We start from the raw sequence: 21,235 nt of genomic DNA, 5'->3' as shown, positions 1-21,235 counted from the left end.
GCACCTGGACGAGGGACTGACAAAGGCTGAGACTGATGATTGGACGTGATTTTGGGCATGGTCAGAAGAATTCCAGGATGATGAGCTTGGGGGAAATCTGCTGGGGAGAAGGACAGAGGTTGTTTGTAGTTAATCCATCACAAAGGGGAAATAGTCTCCAATAAATGTTTCTGTAAATGAATATTAAAATAAACAAAACTTGCTTCCATTGTAAATAGCTTGGGATAAAACCCAACCCAGGTGAACCATTCTGTTCAATTTAAGATGCAAATGCAGAGCATTTACCTAGTGCCTGACAGTGTCTGTTGAACCTGTGCTCTGCCTGCGCTAACTGTAAAAAACAAAGAGTAGTAAAGTCAAATTGCCACCTACTCTCCCATCACAGCTGTTCTGTTTGGTGACATTGTGAGCAGAACCCTTTAATATTCTGTCATCCAGTAGCCACAGCAGAAAGGTTTAACAACCCGATTGAGAGTGACTCACAGAAAGGAAACCTGCTTGAATGTATCCAGAAAGAAGAAAAACATATTACCAGGAATGGAAGATATCTTAAATGATACAGCAGCCACAGCTGATTTGCCAGTTGAGAGCAAGGGGCTGAGCAATCCACTATGGCATTTTTCATGTCAGGCTGGGTAGGACTGAAAGATAAGCTACCCATTTCAGCCCCATAGGAGATCTTCCACAGAAGGATGTGCACAAGCGTAAGGGCTGTTGTGGGAACAGTTGCACTGCAGCTTCCTGTGCTGCACCCAGTTGTGGGCAGAGTGCTCCAATGCTGCAATTCAGTGTCTTACACCAGCACACAATTCACTGAAAGAAATGCCCAAGACAAACTTCAATCAGACAAGTGCGACCCATACATTTTCATCACAGGTGCTTTGGTAAGGGTGCCTCATAAATCTTGCCAAAGTGCCTGTGGCCCAAATGTTCCCACCTGCCTGCTATCACAAAAGACCTTACCGCTTAAATGGGGGGTTGCCATGAACTGTTTGAAATGTTTTTTTTCTCACTGATGGGGTTGTTAATGAAAGAAAAATGACACAGCTGTGGGCATTTTTAGTGGGGCCAGTTGATGCCTGGCAAGGTCTCCAGATCAACTGGGACATTCTTGGTAAGAGGACATCTTCACCTCATGCCCCTTTCACTCCTCAGAGGCCACATGTATGAAACTCAGTAGATCAGACATAATACAGACCCGGCTCTTTGTCCCACCACAGTGGTCAGGCTGGCCTAACTGTCCCTTGTCACACTCCCCAGATAACGATTTCAGTGCACCAGCCTTCTCCAGACACGCCAGTTTATTGAGTATCTTCTGCCAGAGACTGCAAGTAATAACAGCAGCATCTCATCTGTTCAGCAAATAGCAACAAGCTGCCTAGAGGGACCATCTCTTTCTCCCTCCATCCCCTTTAGGAAGAGGCATGTTGAGCACAGATCAGCCTGTAAGAAACCTCCTGTGTGGTTAAGGGAACAAGGCTGGGAAACATGGAGCTTGGTGTCTGCAGGAACAAAGTGACTAATGATCAGTCCTGGAGCCAGGACATGCTGCACCAGATGAAGGAATTCCCTGACTATACTGGAGAGAGGCCATCATGCCTGGCCAGGTGAAGGGCTCACACGAGCGACCCAGAGGCCTTTGCCATCTCTAGTGCTTCTGAGTCAGGCACAGAAAGAGGCGCCCGTTGGAGGCAGTATCAGGTAGAGTCGTGAACTGTACTCAAATCCTCCTCCAAGTTTATTTCAAATACTGTAAAACACACACACAAAACACAGAATGAAAAGTACGGGGGTTATGCTGGGTGGGAAGAAGGGGGAACCCTTCCCCTGATGGCTGCACCAGGTCAGACTGTGATGAAGTGAAGCTGCTGCCTTGGGTGCCTCCTCCATCCCACAGGTCTGGATCTTCAGGGTCATCAAGGGTCTTCTAAAACATGCAAAAATAAGAGGGATATTTGAGGGGAGTGCACAAGACCTGGTGCCCAAGCCAGGACATTCTGCATTCCCAGGAGAAATAATGGAATGTGTCCTTACAGGCCCTGGCCCAGCCAATGGGAATTTCCCACAGCACAAAGGGCAGCTCCTCAAGGAGCAACCCTCCTGCATTTCCACAGCCTTGTGAAAGGAGATACCCCTCCTTTAAAGAGATTTAGCACAGTGGCTGCAGACACAGGGTTTTGCTGGGCACCACTGGCCACTGTTGCTGCTCTCTCCAGGACAGCTGAATACAGTCCAGCAATGCACACACGGATCCCACTGCCCGGTCTAGCCCCTCAGCCGTCCATATGACATGCAACACAGGAGCGTGCTGCCCATGGCCTCCCACCCAACAGCTGCAGGAGCGCTCTGAGCCTCCCCTCCCGCCACAAGCAGGGAGCAAAGCCCATACACTTCCCTGGGCAGGATTAAGTGGGGCCCATCCCCTAGAGCTGTAACAGCTAAACCGAGGCTGGCCTGTCTGGAGAGGCCCAAAGAACCTCGGGGAGAGCGAAAGAGCAAGGGGCTAGCTGAGAGTCAGCATATCCAGTATGTCAGCAGCAGCTTCCAGCTTCACCTGCTACCAGCCTTCATTGGGTGACACTGGGGGGTGTAACTAGCACCCTGCTTTACAGAGGGGAAACTAAGGCACAGTGTGATGTGACTGGCCCCAGATCATACAGTGAATCAGAGGCAGAGCGAGGCCATGCCCCATCTCTTGCTTACAGGAGTATGTGTGTTTATTGTGAAAGCTGTAAGGTGAGGGCTGGGTTAGCTACAGTGCCACAAGGCTGGCCACACTGGAACAGACCAGCCCTAACCCAGTACCTGCCTGACACAGAAATCGCTGGAGATGCACCAGAGAGAGGAGTGACCCTCCCTACAACACACCTAACTAGGCAACCCTATAATAAAGTGGCTCTTAACCTTTCCAGTACTCCTGGCAGGAGTCTGATTTGTCGTGCATACCCCAAGTTTCACCTCATTTAAAAACTACTTGCTTACAAAATTAGACATTAAAATACAAGTGTCACATCACACTAGTACTGAAAAATTGCTGACTTTCTCATTTTTACCATATAATTATAGATCAATTGGAATATAAATATTGTACTTACATTTCAGTGTATAGTACAGTATAAACAAGTCATTGAGTGAAATTTTAGTTTGTACTGACTTCGCTAGTGCTTTTTATGTAGCCTGTTGTAAAACTAGGCAAATACCTAGATGAGTTGATGTACCCCCTGGAAGACCTGGGTACCCCCGGTTGAGAACCACTGCTACAACGCATGGGAGAATGTGTGGCACCTAACCAGGGCAGGCCATAGGGCATCGAATTCAATGGCAGGGTTAGGGGGTCTTCTCCATTTCACACTGCTCTCCATACTTTCCTCACCCCCTTAGTTCATACAAGCTGTCCCATCACCTTTCTGGCTACAGCCTCGCCCCTCCCTGGCTGCAGTAATGCAGCCTCCATCCCATCTCACCTGTCATGGAGCCCCAGTGGATTTCTGGATCTGCTCCTTTAGGATAAGGATGCTTTGCCTTTGCTCGGGGGGCAACATGGCGATCTGGTCCGCAGTCAGCTGGAGAACCTGCATGATCAGGGCAGCCTGTGGAGAGAGGTGAGGATCTGCAACACCATGTGCAAGAGCAATTTCCCAAGAGGAAGAGGGCAGCAAAGGGTTACAGAAAAGCCAGTAAAGAGGAAGTTCTCCAGAGACCAGGCTGCTGGAGGGAGGGAAGGAGGAGACAGGAGGAAGGCAAAGAGCAGGAGCAGTATAAACTCTCATCAGCTGAAAGGACCTGGCTCACTGGCCACACCTACAGGAAAAGTTTCAAACCACCCGCCTTGCTGCTGCTTATGAACATTCTCCTGGAAAGCTGCAGGAGCATTAACTCCCCAGGCTGAGTTGGCCCCAGCACAGAAACTACAAGACTTGGAGACTCTTGCTGTGCCAGAGAGAAGGAGCGCTGAGTTCATTCCCACGGCAATGGGGTATCCAGCCTCCATCTCCTCCCTCCGAGCCTGAGTTGCCCTTTGTTTACTCACCTTCTCATGATCTTGGGGGGTGACCTGGTTCTGCCCAGGGCTAAAGCCTCCTGGCTGGCCAGCTCCTTGTACCACCGCCCCTGGCATGGCTCCTGCTTGTATGCCTGCCCCTGGCATACCACCTCCTTGTATGCCTGCCCCTGGCATGTTGGGAACCTGTGGGCACAAAGAGATGGGATGAGCTGGGCCCCTCTGCTCTTGTAGAACTGTGAATAGTCTGGATTCAGTCATGGAAAGCACAATGCATGCACTAGAACGTAAAGCAGATAACAAGTCCCTGGCACCATGAAAGATTAATACCTATGCCCAGATGAGGCCTGAAAGTGGGGTGCCATGAGGAACAAGGAAATAGGCCCCCCAAGTTCAAGAGATCTTAGTCCATGTAACCCTGGCAATAACAGCCTCCCGGAGGAAGGCTGGCCTTGTGGCTAAGACGCTGGATTCGACTAAGGGCAGTTGGGTTCAGTTCCGAGCTCTGTCATCAACACCCTTGTGATCTTAGGCAAGTCACTTGGGGCCAGACTTGAATGTTAGAATGGCCATACTGGGTTAGACCAAAGGTCCATCTAGTCCAGTATCCTGTCTTCCGACAGTGGCCAATGCCAGGTGCCCCAGAGGGAATGAACAGAACAGGTAATAATCAAGTGATCCATCCCCTGTCGCCCATTCCTAGCTTCTGACAAACAGAGGCTAGTGACACTATCCCTGCCCATCCTGGCTAATAGCCATTGAAGGACCTACCCTCCATGAACTTATCTAGCTCTTTTTTGAACCCTGTTATATAGTCTTGGCCTTCACAACATCCTCTGGCAAGGAGTTCCACAGGTTGACTGTGTGTTGTGTGAAAAAATATTTCCTTTTGTTTGTTTTAAACCTGCTGCCTATTAATTTCATTTGGTGACCCCTAGTTCTTGTGTTATGAGGAGTAAATAACACTTCCTTAGTTACTTTCTCCACACCAGTCATGATTTGTAGACCTCTATCATATCCCCCCTTAGTCGTCTCTTTTCCTAGCTGAAAAGTCCCAGTCTTATTAATCTCTCCTCATATGGCAGCCGTTCCATGTTCCTAATCATTTTTGTTGCCCTTTTCTGAACATCTTCCAATTTCAATATATCTTTTTTGAGATGGGACAACCACATATGCACACAGTATTCAAGATGTGGGCGTATCATGCATTTATAAAGAAGCAATATGATATTTTCTGTCTTCTTATCTATCCCTTTCTTAATGATTCCTAACATTCTGTTTGCTTTTTTGACTGCTGCTGCACATTGAGTGGATGTTTTCAGAGAACTATCCACGACTCCAAGATCTCTTTCTTGAGTGGTAAGAGCTCATTTAGACCCCATAATTTTATATGTATAGTTGGGATTATGTTTTCCAATGTGCATTACTTTGCATTTATCAACATTAAATTTCATTTGCCATTTTGTTGCCCAGTCACCCAGTTTTGAGACATCCTTTTGTAGCTCTTCACAGTCTGCCTGAGACTTAACTATCTTGAATTGTTTTGTATCATCTGCAAATTTTGCCACCTCACTGTTTACCCCTTTTCCCAGATCATTTATGAATAAGTTGAATAGGACTGTTCCCAGTACAGACCCCTGGGGGACACCACTATTTACCTCTCTCCATTCTGAAAACTCACCATTTATTCCAACCCTTTGTTTCCTATCTTTTAACCAGTTACCAATCCATAAGAGGACCATCCCTCTTATCCCATGACAGCTTACTTTGCTTAAAAGCCTTTGGTGAGGGACTTGTCAAAGGCATTCTGAAAATCTAAGTACACTATATCCACTGGATCCCCCTTGTCCACATGCTTGTTGGTCCCCTCAAAGAATTCTAGTAGATTGGTGAGGCATGATTTCCCTTTACAAAAACCATTTTGACTCTTCCCCAATAAATTATGTTAATCTAGGTGTCTGACAATTTTGTTCTTTACTATAGTTTCAACCAGTTTGCCCAGTACAGAAGTCAAGCTTACCGGCCTGTAATTACTGGGGTCACCTCTGGAGCCCTTTTTAAAAATTGGCGTCACATTAGCTATCCTACAGTCAATTGGTCCAGAAGCTGATTTAAATGATAGGTTACAAACTACAGTTAGTAGTTTTGCAATTTCACATTTGAGTTCCTTCAGACCTCTTGGGTGAATATCATCTGGTCCTGGTGACTTATTACTGTTTAGTTTATCAATTTGTTCCAAAACCTCCTCAAAAGACACCTCAATCTGGGACAGTTCCTCAGATTTGTCACCTAAAAAGAATGGCTCAGGTTTGGGAATCTCCCTCACATCCTCAGCCGTGAAAACCTAAGCAAAAAATTAATTTTGTTTCTCTGCAATGGCCTTATCATCCTTGAGTGCTCCTTTAGCATCTCGATCATCCAGTGGCCCCACTGGTTGTTTAGTTCCTGCTTCTGATGTACTTAAAAAATGTTTTGCTATTACTTTTTGAGGTTTTGGCTAGCTGTTCTTCAAATTCTTTTTTGGCCTTCCTAATTATATTTTTACACTTCATTTGCCAGAATTTATGCTCCTTTCTATTTTCCTCACCAGGATTTAACTTCCGCTTTTTAAAGGATGCCTTTTTGCCTCTCACTGCCTCTTTTACTTTGTTGTTTAGCCACAGTGGCATTTTTTTGGTTCTCTGTTTTTTTACTTTGGGGTACACATTTAAGTTGAGCCTCTATTATGGGGTCTTTAAAAAGTTTCCATGCAGCTTGCAGGGATTTCTGAAATTAAATGCTACAGTGTTGGGCTGCTGTGGTGTTTTCCCCACCACAAGGATGTTAAATTTAATTATATTATGGTCACTATTACCAAACGGTCCAGCTATATTCACCTCTTGGACCAGATCCTGTGCTCCACTTAGGACTAAATTAAGAATTGCCTCTCCTCTTGTGGGTTCCAAGAGTAGCTGCTCCAAGAAGCAGTCACTTTAACTGTCAGGAAACATTATCTCTGCAGCCCGTCCTGAGGTGACATGTACCCAGTCAATATGGGGATAGTTGAAATCCCCCCCCCCCCATTGTTATTATTGATTTTTTTATTTGTATAGCCTCTCTAATCTCCCTGAGCATTTCACAGTCACTATCACCATCCTGGTCAGGTGGTTCGTAATATATCCCTACTGCTATATTCTCATGATTAGAGCATGGAATTACTATTGTGGAAGTGGAGAAAGGGATAAAGGGAATTTGAACATAGAGATCTTAGTTGGTCTCTAGGAACAGAGCAAGAGTCAGGCTAACAAAGTCAGGCAGACACTGACTCTAATAACGCGAGACTTGAAGGCAGGACCTAGGCGGGTAGAAAGCGAGAAAGCGAATGGGAACAGACAGTAAGAGATACTGTTTTGACCTTGTGTTAGATAAGAATGGAATCTAGACTGTAGCAGAAATTAATGAGAAAAGTGAGATATCAGGAAGAAATATGGATAACAAAATGCAGCTGTTGCTCATTATTATATGTAACAAAAAGGTATAAAAGCTTGCTCTAATTGTTTATGTATCAGAGACCTGCCTGGACAGGGTGAATCCCTGCCAGTGTGCTCTCTCTCCTCTTTGCAATTGCTTGAGAATAAAGACTGTCTCTGACTTGCTGTACCCAACCCAAGCGTGAAGGCCTGTTTTCTTCCACAATTTGGTGCCGTGACTTGGAAAAAAAAAAACTGTGGAAAAAAACAGGCCTCCACGCTTGGGTTGGGTACAGCAATCCGTAGCACTATCCATTGAGATTTTATGGTACAGTTTGGTTCATTTAAGATTTTTACTTCATTTGATTCTACGCTTTCTTTCACATATAGTGCCACTCCCCCACCAGCACGACCTATTCCAGGGGTGGGCAAACTACAGCCCACAGGCCGGATCCGGCCCCTCAGGGCTTTGGATCCAGCCCGTGGGATTGCCACCCCCATGGCACTGCGGGCCCCGCACCGCTCCCAGAAGCGGACGACACCACGTCCCTGCAGCCCCTGGTGAAGGGGGGGCAGAGGGCTCCGTGCGCTGCCCTTGCCTGTGGGTACCTCCCACAAAGCTCCCATTGGCCGGGAATGGGGAACCGCGGCCAATGGGAGTTTCGGGGGAGGTACCCACAGGCAAGGGTAGCGCGTGGAGCCCTCTGCTCCCCCTCCCCTAGGGGCTGTAGGGACATGGTGCTGGCCGCTTCCCGGAGTGGTGCAAGGCCAGGGCCGGGGCCGGGGCCAAGGCAGGCAGGGAGCCTGCCCTGGCCCCGCTGCACTCCACTGCCAGCCCGGAGCCGCTGCAGGTAAGTGGCGCCGTGCAGGAGCCCCCACCCCGAACCCCTCCTGCACCCCGCATCCCAACCCCCTGCCCTGAGCCCCCTGCCTGCACCCTAACCCCCTGCACTCCCTCCTGCACCCCATTCCCCTGCCCTGAGCACCCTGCCTGCACCCCAACCCCCTGCCGCACCCTGCACTCCTTCCTGCACCCCAACACCCTTCCCTGAGCCCCCTTGTACGCCCTGCACCCTGTCTCTGCCCCAACCCCTTGCCCTGAGCCCTTTCCTGCACACCACACCCCCTCCCATACCCTGCATTCCCTCCCGCAACCCAACGCCCTGCCCCAGCTCTACATTCATAGCCCTGCATGCAATTTCCCCACCCCGATGTGGCCCTCGGGCCAAAAAGTTTGCCCACCCCTGACCTATTCTGTCCTTCCAATATATTTTGTACCCTGGTATTACTGTGTCCCATTGATTATCGTCATTCCAAGTTTCCGTGATGCCTATTATATCAATATCCTCATTTAATATGAGGCACTCTAGTTCCCCCATATTATTATTATTATACTTCTATCATTTGTATATAAGCACTTTAAAAACTTGTCACTTTTTAGCTTTTTAACTTGTACAGGTCTTTAGACACCTAACTCCCACTGAAATCAATAGGACCTAAACACCTCTAAAAATCTGGCCCTTAGTCTCCCTGTGCCTCAATTCTCTTCATGGAATGGGACTGCATTCCCCTACCTTACAGCAGGGATTTGAGGAGAAATCTGTCAACAAGTGTGAGGCACTCGCTATTGCCTGAGGAGTGCAGGTGAGCTGGCCTGCTCCCCAGAAGTGCTGCTCCCCGCAGAAACGTCCTGGCTCAGTACGTGGCTCCCTCAAGCTAGCAGAGCTGGAAACATGGCAGGGGCAGAGCGAGAAGAGCAAAAGGGAAAACATGCCCCCCCCCCCCCCCCAGTGCACCATGGTTAGGCCTGGCAGAGGAGAGGGCAAGTCACAGGAAGAGGCCGAGGGGCCGAAGTGGCCTGGGGGTCCCTACACTTTTTCCAAACCTCACCTATATGTATTGTGAGTTCCACACAAGAGGGGTCAGGAGAACGATGCAGGTTGGCACGTGTGTTATAACTCGGACAAGAGCCAGCAGCCCCAGGTCCCTGCAGCCCACATGGTAATACCCTGGTGCTAGCTAGCAGGGGATGCCCTGACCTAGGATCCCTTGGGAGGGGGAATGCTATCAATTCCTTGGGGTTTGCTGGTAGGCCTGGTCAGCCGGTTAGCATTACAAGTGGAATGCAGGCTGTTAAAGAATTGACATCACCTAGAACCCTGCCACTAAGTGCTTGTTGTTATCTATCAGATTAAGACTAAAGCAGAAGACGCTGTGTGTACCTGTCTAGGTCCCTGAGGGCCACTTGCTCCCAAGTTAAGTGGCCCAGGTCCTTGAATTCCACCAGGCATTGGGCCCCTTGGGTTGGGGCCAGGACCCCTGGGCTCCATCCCTCTGGGTTCCATCCCTCTGGGTTCCATTCCTCTGGCATCCATGCCTCTGGGCTCCATCCCTCTGGGCTCCATGCCCCTGGGCTCCATGCCTCTCGGTTCCATGCCCCTGGGCTCCATCCCTCTCGGTTCCATGCCCCTGGGCTCCATCCCTCTCGGTTCCATGCCCCTGGGCTCCATCCCTCTCGGTTCCATGCCCCTGGGCTCCATCCCTCTCGGTTCCATCCCTCTGGGCTCCATCCCTCTCGGTTCCATGCCCCTGGGATCTCTTCCACCTGCAGAGAAAAAACATGCCATAAGCAAACCACTGGAAGGGAATTGTGTGTGGGAGAATGTTGGGGGCATAGACCCACTTTTGAAAGTTAAGCCTCCTTTGGTTTAATGACTGGCAGAAAACCAAGACGGGTCAGGAACGGTGTGTGAACGGCACCTGCTTTTGGAAAATGACAAATTTGAACTTCTCCTCCCCTTGCCCTGTGTAACTACACCTCCCCCTCCCCCCAGTGCCTCCCTCCAACCCTGTGTAACTTTCTCTGCATCTCACTTCACTGCTGAAATGTCCCACCTTCCCGTTTTCCTCACATCCCTGGGTAACCGGCTCCTCTCTTGGTCATTTCACGTTTCATTTACAGCCACCCTCTCACCTCGAGCATCCATCAAAGGCCCTCTAGGTTCTCCCATCAGTGGCCTGGGTTCTCCCATTGGTCCTCCCCTCATTTCATGTGGGGGTGGGCCACGATTGTCATGGCCGGGCATATGGTGCATGGGTGGACCCTGGTGGGGTGGCCCAAGGTAACCTCTGTAGAGAGAGAGAAGGAAAACAGAGCAGAAGGAGAAAGGTGAATCGGACACAAGCTTGGCACCGAGCAGGTACAGTATTTTGACAAAAGCACAAAGCCAGCTGCACAGAAAGTGCGGGAGTTTGGCACATAGGGATGGATGCTAATGTTTCCACCTCGCCTAGTCAGTCTGAATGGCCACAAATACCATCCTCCCTTCCTGCTGCACAGCTATGTGTACCTGGATCGCCAGCATGGGACCCAGCAGTTCACCCGGCAGGCAGTGCCACTTAACCAACACTCCGACCACAAGAGGCGGGGAGTCAGAGCCTCAAAAGCTCAGATTGGTACCAATTCATCCTCTGGCCCACTCACCTGGGCTCCACTTCTCCAGTAACTGAAAGCAGGGTCCCTCCACGTGGGTCATTTGGGGCATCTCCCAGAAGGCCCCGGGGTGGTGGGCCGCTAGCAGGTAATGGTCCACGCTGCATAGGGGCCCTCGGGTCCGGCATGGGCACTGCCAGGGAGGCAAGCAAGGGAAATTACTGAGGTCAAGCATTGGCAAGAACAATCACACCAAAGTCCTCCTGTGAGACAGCACCACTCCTGTTGCCCCTGGCAGTGAGATGCAACCGAATCCCATCCCCAGTGCTCCCTGTAGCTCACAGACACACACTGGTTTTGGACAGAGTCAACACTGCTGTCCACGATGTGGCTTGAAGCGATGCACAGCAAACAGGAAGGAAATCTTCCCATAGACAACACTGCAGCTCACAGAAGCAGGTAACCTCAGTGCTAAGTTCAGACCTTCCTGTCCCCCACAGCGACTGCCATGGCTTGTTGACAAAAGTCGAGAACCAAGATCACAATAACTACCAACAAGTCTGGTCACACCCAGCGTGAGTCACAAGGTCAGCTGTGAGCCTAGACAGCCCAGATCAAACCCGGTCACCCCACGTCCATGAGGTCCAAAAGCCGAGCATGAGCCTGGATGGCCTCCTCTCTCCTGTCTGTTTCCACATGTACTGGGTTAATCTCCTACCCCTCTATGCAGAACCCTAGGCTAGTCTCTCCTCCTACACTGGGGGCAGCTCTGCCTTTGACAAGTGTTCACTTCCACACTGGGCAGACTACACAGAGCAGTCCCACGACCCCAAGTGAAGAGAACCCTAGTGCTGAAGTCCAGGCTTTTTCCATGCATTCCACACTAAGCCCCGTGACAAAGGGAGCTGTCAGCTGTCATGGATACCTTGAACTCGCTCAATAGATGCAGGCCTGGCAGGTCCCACGGGCGAGAGCTGCAGGTTTCCTGGGTGAGCAGCAGGAAAAGAGGGAAAAGAGCAGACACATAAATAGCGCACGTGCACACACACACCACAGACCCACTAGTGCTGCACAGACTCCTTTGCCTCAGCGGAGTGAGCTCGTTCCTCGTAAGGCAGGCTCCCACAGAATCAGACAGCTTATTTTAAAGAGATGCTGCCAATCTTGCAGGCCTGGCTTTGTCAGATCTTCCCACTGGACGGAGACCATCGAACGCCAGTCCTGTGAGGAGGATGGTCTCTTCTGCATGTCTTGAAAAGCCCACTCACCTAGGCACTATTTTCCCCGGTCACTGTGTGGCGGAGGGGACAGGGACCTACACCATCAAGTTCTGTTGCATTTACACTTTCATTTAAAATATATTACATTTGTAGCCCTTACAGTTTCAGAATAACCTTCTGTAAGTGGGAGGCAGCATGAGGTGGTCAGGCTGTGCCTGAGTGCGCAGGAGACAGCTCCACTGCCTCTGCTCAGAGCTTCCCCAAGCAGACACAGAAATTAACAAAAGTCTGGTTCAGTTTCATCACTGCTATTCAAAGCCCTGAAAACAGCAGGAAAAGCTGCTAAGAATTATTTCATGTGGTTGCTTCTTGGCAAAGCTCTGGCAGCAGTGGGGAGGCACTGGGGCTGTTAATGGGGGTGAAGGACCCAAAGGTGAAATCACAACAAGCCTCTCTCAGATTCAGCTGCTTTTAAGGTATGTAAAAATATGAGATCCCAAAAGGAATTTACCATGTTCTGTTAGAAGGCTGAGGGAGGATATTCACTCCCCCCATGTCCCACAATATGAAAGAACAGGGATCCCTTTGTTGTGATAAACTGGGGCTACTGGACAATGAGATGTCCCCACTTTAACTGTCTAATTGCATTAAATCTCATTCCAAGACACTGGTGTACAGCCTTCCACATAGGGAGGGAGGACTACGCAAAACATCTCCATAGAAACATACTCTGCTTTGATCATCACTCCACACACATCACTATTCTGTGCAAAAGAAAAGCTACTGCTCCCTCTCCTGGACAAGCAAAAGAAAGCACAGGAGACTCAACAGTAGCAAATAGCAGGCAACAGGCTGGCTCGCCCACACCTGGACATGCAAAGTACCAGAAGGAGAGTTACTGGAGAAGGAATCACTCTCCCTGCTCACTATACTCACACACAGACAGAAGGACAGGTGCACACAGACAGGCTGGGAAAACTTTTACACATTCAGTTAGCTCGGGGGGGCTTCCCTGCTCCGTCAACAACTCTGCTGGCATGTGGCCTTGAACGTCTCAACGTCCTGGCCTGGAAATAGGTATCCCTATGACACGTTGCATCAAACATGGATTAACTGACATCTGGTTTACCTTGTCCACGTTCCAAGGGCACTGGTCCACCTCCTGGCATCCCGACTTGAGGCTGCATTCCACCTGGGAGGGAACAGCAGAGAACTCACAACCCCTCTCTCTGGTTATCTGTCCCCACAGACCTCACTATTCTGCTCCTATAAAGACGCCCCACCCTGCCACTGGCAGACAGATTTCCACCTGGCCTAACAGGCCGTAGAGACAGAGTGATGCCCTCCAGTTGCAACTGCCTCTCTTAAAAGCCTGCAAGGCCCCCGTACTCATGGGGCATGTTGTCCCTGCAGAAGCTTTGGAAAACTTTTATAGTTTGCAGTTCAGACATGCTCACGGAGCTCACCTCCAGGAGCCAAGGGGCCAGGGCCTGGGCCGGCTACGGAGGCTGGCATCTGTCCTGGGGCTGGCACTCCACCCTGCATAGGAGGCTGCATCAGAGGAGGAGCTCCGTTTACATGCATGCCACCCTGTAGAGGGAAGAAATCACATTGAGAGCCCCTTCTCACCAACAGACATGAGCATCGCCCACTGCACCAGGGTTGCAGGCGGAGAACCCCTCCTCACAACGCTCCCACACACACCAGGGTTTCACACTGAGAAGCCTTCTCAACAACACACACCTACATCTTCCACATGGAGACTTCACACCCTTAACCTCCATCTCAATAATGTGGGTTGAACAAACAGATTCTTACTATGGGCTGTGGCTGGGACGATGGGGGATTCTGCTGGTTCATCTGTGCATTAGGACCTGGACCAGGCCCGGGTCCAGGACCAGGCCCGGGCCCTGGAACTGGCTGTGGGTTGCCTGGAATCAGAGGTGGAACACTGGTCTGACGATGCAGAATTTTCTAAGGGCAGAAGATGGAGGAGAAAGAAGTTGTGCATGCACCAACTAGACATGGCCATTCCTGGAATCCACCCACAGCCCCACCTCTCCAGACAAGTGTCCCCGTCGATCCCAGACTGAGGAGCGGGATCATACATACCAGAGCAATCTCTGGATCGACGATCCTCATCACCACTTGGGCCTGGAGCAGGGCATATGCCAGCTGAGGGTTCTGGAGCAGCATGTTCCGTGCCTCCTGAGGGCTGTTCTGCACACACAACTAAAGAGCAACACACAGATCAGAGCTCTCAATGGGCCTCGCTGCTGCTGTGCAGTATTAAGCCCTTCGCTGATAACTGTTGCTGCAACCCCATGGGGGCAGCGATGTTTCTGGAAATGCAGGAATGGCAATATCTCAAAGGGAGGAGCGTTTTGCTTCATTTGCCTGGTACGTTACACGGTGTTGGCATGGTTAATAAAACAACCAATAATGCACCTGAGAGACTCATGCTGTGGACTGTCTGAAACACAAGGACAGTTAATAATGAAATCACACAGCTCAGGCTGCTCATAAAAATGTGCCTGATCCACATCCTATTGTCCATGATCATCTCCTCTTCTCCAATGTCCACAGTATTAGCCAAACCAAGGAGTGCAAATAGGGAAGTAGGACACTAGACAGCCCAGCTCTCCACAACAGCAAGTCCAGCTGTTAGACCAGCTCACGTCCTCGTCCAACCTGCTTATATTCCTCATGGCAGCACCCCAGATACTGATTGACCCTCTGGACCATTCTACCCTGCAGCAGCAGTGGCACATACGAGGCATTAACAGGAGTGACAATGTCACAGAGTTGTGAGTGAGGAACTGCTGCTGCCTGTTTTTTCGTGTGATGGGGGTGGGGTTATTCTGCACTGTAAGACCACGGTTGCAAGTTCGTGACTTGGTTCCAGCCACTTCGCTCCCACTCACCTTCATCTGCTTCATCAGCTCAAACATCTGTTCAGGCGGCAGGCTGGCAACTGCTCTGCTGATAGACTCAGGAGCATCTTCAGGATTTATAGGATCTCCATATGGTGACTCTATGATAGGGGCACCTGTGCCCAAGCCTGGCAGGGATAGAGAGGGGAAGACAAAGAGGAAAGGTTAAACACACAAGTGTCCTGGGAACCCTAAGCTGCTGGTCTCAGTCTCATTTCACATCACAGGAGTCACCAGAACAATTGCTGGTGCTTTCTCGCACTGACCCCTTCAGCTGAAAGGCCAATAACTCAAGGATGATGTACTCACAGCTGCATCTTCACAAGCAGGAGGGAGGGAAATGTACTTTTGAAACACAGATTCAGGAGCACCATTCTGCAGTTGGAGAGTATATGGGTCACTGACTAAAAGTCTGGGCTCTGAACATGCCCGGAATTCCTACTAAGTCAATTAGGAGTTGAGGGCTGTGCCATGGTTCACTAGAAAGATTGTTTCACACAGATCTGCAATACAGTCTCCTACATGAGCTAGGACCCTGGATGTCACAATAATGTGGCTATTCTTCATATACCTCTTTGTCAAATGTGGAGCTTCATTAATCACAAAAAGCAGGTATGGGTAGGGTTTGTCTGGTCATGGAAATTACAATCCCCCCAAAAACTTCTACTTGCTATCTTACCTGCAGCACATCAGCTATCTGTGAGCTTTTCATTGTCAACCTCATCCCGATTCGGGTGGGGGTCTAGATTTTGTGTCTTGGCTAGTAGATTTTTGTTACAGATTTGTAAGGCTGGTTTAGGCCAAACATTATGGTAGCATTAACCCCCTCAACCCAAAGTTCAGACTCACTCTTCAGTTCCTCCTTATTCTTCTCGCTGGCTGCGTTGTCCACACGCAACGCCCTCCCGCTGAACTCACGCCCATTCAGGTTCCGCATGGCGCTGAGCGCTGTCTCCTGGTCTTGGTACTCACAAAAGCCATATCCCTTTGGTTTGCCTGTCTCCCTGTCATACACCAATCTGGATGGCAAAGCCGAAAGAATCACAGGCATTAGATGCAGTACGGCACATGGGGAGAGTATTACACAATACCACAGCATTTTCCTGACTGGTAATGCCATCTCCATACCCTCTGTTCAGTCCCCAACAGGATGACGAACTACCTCATTCAAAGCTTGTGTCTGCCAAGTATGCCTGAGACCCATCTGCTTGTGGCTGGAGTGCTGATGAGTGCAGAATCGGCTACAGCTGAGATCACCTGTCTGTTTATGGGAGATGCCAAAAAGATAAACAGTTCTCACCTGAAACTGACGACAGGTCCAACCTCTGAGAAAATGTCCTTTAGCTGCTCCTCTGTGGCTTCGTATGGGATATTCCCCACTATGGGAGAGGGGAGCAACATATCAGTACAGACATCAAGTATCAGGAAAAAACACAGGCATGAACATCTCTCCATGAGAAGACAGGAAAGAACAGAAATGAACCCAGGGATGGCTGCATGAACACACACACACAGACAGGTTTCTGGCAATCTGCTGCAGGACTGCAGACTTTTGTGTATATACACCATTGCTCCTGATGCTCATGTTGGTGCAGTGTCCCATTGCTAGTACAGAATCCAGGCTGGGGCACATTTTAGGACTTTGGTAATGTGCCTCAACCCAGGTACAGGTCAGAAGGGAATTTCAGGAAAGTGTGTAGTTGTTTCTTAAAATAATGGTTCCTATTATGGGCTGGATACTACTACTTATGTTTCAGGATGTTGTGGACTCGTCCACCAGGCTCTTCCCCTCCCCCAAGCTTAATGATGAGCCTCTGGTCTCCAGAATGCCAAAGCTGCCTGCCTCCCTTTCAGTTGTGCTGCCCAACCCACCATGGAGCGTAGAGTGCTCATAAAAGTAGGATTAGGAGTAGCCCAAGAGCTCCATGAGAGCTTAGAGTGTACATAATCCAATGGGAGATAGCAGGCAATGGCTAGTACTACTGAAGTCCAAACAGAAAGATTTGCCTGAAAAGGTTAGGAATCACCATCTGAGAAGGTCTGACCTTATTTGTCAGATGAGTGGGTCATACACTGGGTCAGTGAATCACAAAACAGTGGAGCAATACTGGTGCAAGTTCCTTCTTTCTCCCCATTTTTACTACCATGCTGGTATCAATCAGTGCAGGACACAGGTATGTACAATACAGGGACTACAGCGAGCCTGGGACATCTTCCTAACCCTTTATTAGAGGGATGGCAGGTCTCATTTCATGCTTTTTCTGCCACTCTTTTCCTATCTGTTTTAGTGAAAATATTGGTGGAATATTTAGTTTAATCAGGTTTGGTGGTTCCATTTGCCTGAGGAGTATGAAGGGCCCATGTTGAGGAAGGTAAAGGGGCAGTGCTATGATTTTCCACAGCACACCAAGGTGTCTCTGCATCCAGGGCCCAATCCAAAATCTACTGATGTCTCTGGACTTTGGCCCGGGCCCTTAATCAGTGCAGAACAGTCAAAAACTGTGTGTATACTTTTTAACTCCACTCATCACATCAATGACCAAAGAACGTGAACACAGAAAGGCTCTGAGGAGGATGACACGGCGGAGGCTCAGAGACAGCCTGCACCCCCCGTGAGTAGGAAAATTGGATTTCGGATAGAGGAGCAGATCACTGGTCCATCAGTTCCACTATCACTGGCCAGTACTTGATGCTTCGGAGGAATGCAGCTCCTGAACCCTGTTACACACCAGGCTGATTGCACCCTTCTGCACATCACTTGGAGGGAGGGAAGGGGAAATCCTACAGGTAGTTATCCTGTGACCTGAAGTATGTGATGTGATTACTTCATCTCAGCCTGTATAACAACCAATATCTCCTACAATTATCCAGCCCCTTTTAAAACCCCTCTACAATGTGACTCCATGACACTCTGGAGCTGCAAATCCCAGAAGTTGAGTATGTGCAGCAGAAAGACATTTTCTTTAGTTTGTTCCTAGAGTACCTGCTATGACTTTGAGTGACCCATTCTTTTATAATGGGAAAGGCAAAGGAGGTACTGCAATTTTCACTAACCCCTTTTAGTCACGTCTAATTCTTCCTTGTCCTGATTAAATAATCACAGCTTTTAAAAACTTTGCATATGCATAAGCCACTTATACAATACCAATTAATCAACACCTTTGGTCCATACAAACTGGGTACACTACACCAAATAAAAACACACCACATTCTGTACCAACCCCACAATAGAGGGATGCTTATGATACATCTCTGTGCAGGTGACATGCATAAGAACAGAGCTCTCTGGAAAACGGAAATTCCATCCCACAAAAAACTTAAGAGTTTCCAAGTTTTTTTCATTCCAATTCAGAACAAAAAGTCAAAAGAACTGAAATTCCCCAAAAATGGTTTGGGAAACAATGAAACATGCCCACTGCCAAGCTCCCCACCTTGCAGATGGGCTGGCTTCCCAGCTCCCTAGGATCACTGGCTGCCTGATGTGCCTAACTGGCAGGCTGCTTGGTTGCCTGGCTCTCAGGGGATCCCAAACTCCCTGCCATGCAGACAACTTGGGAACTGAATAAGGCGGCTAGCATTTTTCCTTGGAAATTTTTTACCAGCTGTACACAAGAGGTAGTACAGCAGAAAAGAGCTTTCATATTGAAAGCAAAAAATGTTCATATCTATATATAGTACGCCCCGTAGACACTTTAGCATCTTTATGCACTTGCAACACTTCAGTCACCACTTGCTCAGGGTAAGTAAAGCATCTCTAGCTTTCTAAGTCAGCTTTACAGTAAGGAACAGGTGAGTTTTAGTGCCTGAGCTGGTAGACTTTCATGTCTGTTTTGCAAGGCTGCACTGTGTGCTTAATTTCCCTTTTACTACCTGCCTTAGGTTTTCATGTGATGCACAAGGCAATGGTCTCTTCTGTGCTGCTCCCCCTTACTGCAACAGTCCCCAGGGAAGGCTTTGGGGGCAGGAGATCACATTGCTGTGGGTATTATCTCTCTCCAGCCAGTATCTGGTGAGTCACAGATAGCACAAGCAGAGGTTTGAGAAGAGTTTTATTGAGAACCCATTCTGCTCAGAAACACATATTATTTATTTCTGGGGGTCCATTTCTGACACCAGCATTGCGACATCACAATGATCACTGCAACAAGCTGCCGTGATGTCACAGAGAAAGAGAGTGTGGGCCTCTATGGAAGGGTCCCTGGTTGTGGGGAAGGGGCGGAGAAGGGGATCTCTACAGGAGGGCTACTCTGTGGGCCTTTGTCGAGGGAAAGCCCTGGGGGGAGTCTCTGTTCCAGAGCAGTGGGTCTAACCGGGGGTGGGAGGGCACCTGGCAGAGGGATGCTCCGGGGGGGATTCCGTGCTCTGGGAAGTGGAGAGGGGAGAGCCGGGATGGGTCGTGTCTTGGGCGCAGAGGAGGCGGGCGGGAGGGAGGTCCGGGAAGCAGATATGGGGGGGGGTCCGGGAGCCGGGGGGGTCCCGGGCGTTGCCCCCCCAGTGACATAGCTGGGTGAGGGAGTATTGGGGTCTCTGTCCCGGTCTCGCTCCCCGGCTCCTGCTCACCGAACACGGAGCGCAGCGAGCGATCCACCGCGGGGTCCCGCACTGCCAGCCCCGCCATCCTTCACCCACCGCCGGTGCAACGCTTCCAGTCTCTCCCCCCCCCTTCCGGCACCCTCGTGCTCCGGCTGGAAACGAGCACAGCCACTTCCGTTCCGCTCGAGCCTCGCCAAGGCTCCGGGGCGCTTCCGGGAGTGAGCAGAGCCGTAACCAGGCGACCGGCCCACAGAAAAGATGGCGGCGGCAGGCGCCGAACGGCATTAACGACTCAGTTCCGGTGGGAAACACTAACCCCGCGCGTCTAGTTCCGCGCGTGTCTGTGCCTCGGAGTCTCCCTCGCGGGACAGGTAGCCGCGTCCAGCCCAGAGCCAAGGGCCGGGGCAGCCAAGCGGGGGGCTAGAGGCGCGTGACAATGGGGTAAGGGGGTGGGAGCCAGGGAGCACATGGGAGGCAGGGGGCTAGTGGGGTAAGGCGGTGGGAGGCAGGGGGCGCGTGGCAGTGGGAGCCAGGGGCTCGTGGCAGTGAGGAAAGGGGGTGGTAGGCAGGGAGCACATGGGAGGCAGGGGGCGCGTGGCAGTGGGGAAAGGGGGTGGGAGGCAGGGAGCACATGGGAGGCAGGGGGTGCGTGGCAGTGGGGTGGGAGCCAAGGGGCGCGTGGCAGTGGGGAAAGGGGGTGGGAGCCAGGGAGCACATGGGAGGCAGGGGGTGCGTGGCAGTGGGGTGGGAGCCAAGGGGCGCGTGGCAGTGGGGAAAGGGGGTGGGAGCCAGGGAGCACATGGGAGGCAGGGGGTGCGTGGCAGTGGGAGCCAGGGGCTCGTGGCAGTGAGGAAAGGGGGTGGTAGGCAGGGAGCACATGGGAGGCAGGGGGCTCGTGGCAGTGAGGAAAGGGGGTGGTAGGCAGGGAGCACATGGGAGGCAGGGGGCGCGTGGCAGTGGGGAAAGGGGGTGGGAGGCAGGGAGCACATGGGAGGCAGGGGGTGGGAGCCAAGGGGCGCGTGGCAGTGGGGAAAGGGGGTGGGAGCCAGGGAGCACATGGGAGGCAGGGGGTGCGTGGCAGTGGGGTGGGAGCCAAGGGGCGCGTGGCAGTGGGGAAAGGGGGTGGGAGCCAGGGAGCACATGGGAGGCAGGGAGCACGTAGCAGTGGGGTAAGGGAGTGGGAGTCAGGGGCGTGTGGCCATGAGGTATGGGGGTAGGAGCCAGGGGCTCATGGCAGTGGGCAGGGCAGGGTAGGAGATTGTGCTGGGGCGGATGCATAGGATGATGTGCGGTGGTTGGAGCAGAGGGTGATGAATTCACTGTGATTTTTAAGTAAATGGTGTCGCTGCTCCTGCTTAATCCTGCTGGCACTGCCACTCTCCGTGCCCTCGAGGGAGGCAGGAAATGTGCCTCTAGGGTTGCCACCTCTCCTGGGATTCTGCAGATTGTCCCACTTGTAACAGGGCCATGAAGCATCCTCACGTTGCCCTTCAAGCACACTCACAGAGGTCGCAGCCTCACTGCCCACACATCCATCAAAGTGCAGCCCAGTTATCACATGGGCTGTGAAATCTAGAACAAGAGGTGCTGTAGTGCTAGCAGGGAGCATTTCTCTCTGCCACCTCCCCTTTTCCAAGGGGAGACTTCTGGGCATTTCTGGCATAGGT

General features: G+C 50.7%; 1 protein-coding gene across 1 annotated transcript; it reads right to left on the bottom strand.

Moving 5' to 3' along the window:
• Window positions 1–1,715: 1,715 nt before the first annotated feature.
• Window positions 1,716–19,682, bottom strand: CSTF2 (cleavage stimulation factor subunit 2). Its single transcript, XM_065410458.1, has 15 exons — window positions 19,596–19,682; window positions 16,336–16,414; window positions 15,885–16,054; window positions 15,027–15,163; window positions 14,215–14,334; window positions 13,921–14,076; window positions 13,569–13,692; window positions 13,232–13,294; window positions 11,808–11,867; window positions 10,934–11,075; window positions 10,410–10,578; window positions 9,672–9,983; window positions 4,031–4,186; window positions 3,465–3,590; window positions 1,716–1,927 (listed from the first exon to the last, which is right to left on the bottom strand). Exons 1-14 carry the CDS (start codon window positions 19,651–19,653, stop codon window positions 3,468–3,470), a joined length of 1,869 nt encoding a protein of 622 aa, XP_065266530.1. The 5' UTR covers window positions 19,654–19,682; the 3' UTR covers window positions 1,716–1,927; window positions 3,465–3,467.
• Between the last annotated feature and the right edge of the window lie 1,553 nt (window positions 19,683–21,235).

Source organism: Emys orbicularis, chromosome 9, assembly GCF_028017835.1.
Source record: "Emys orbicularis isolate rEmyOrb1 chromosome 9, rEmyOrb1.hap1, whole genome shotgun sequence".
NCBI classification, from domain to species: domain Eukaryota; kingdom Metazoa; phylum Chordata; order Testudines; family Emydidae; genus Emys; species Emys orbicularis.
The sequence above is the reverse complement of the archived record's forward strand: the minus strand, read 5'-3'. Positions and strand labels throughout refer to the sequence as shown.

Bases quoted from the DNA above. Each gene is read 5' to 3' on its own strand.
- CSTF2 (XM_065410458.1), bottom strand. From the start codon at position 19,653: ATGGCGGGGCTGGCAGTGCGGGACCCCGCGGTGGATCGCTCGCTGCGC. The intron at 16,055-16,335 runs GTGAGAACTGTT...TTTGCCATCCAG, and splicing joins GGACCTGTCGTCAGTTTCAG to ATTGGTGTATGACAGGGAGA. The intron at 9,984-10,409 runs GTAAATGAAACG...AGAGGGATGGAG, and splicing joins CTCGAGGTGAGAGGGTGGCT to CCCAGGGGCATGGAACCGAG.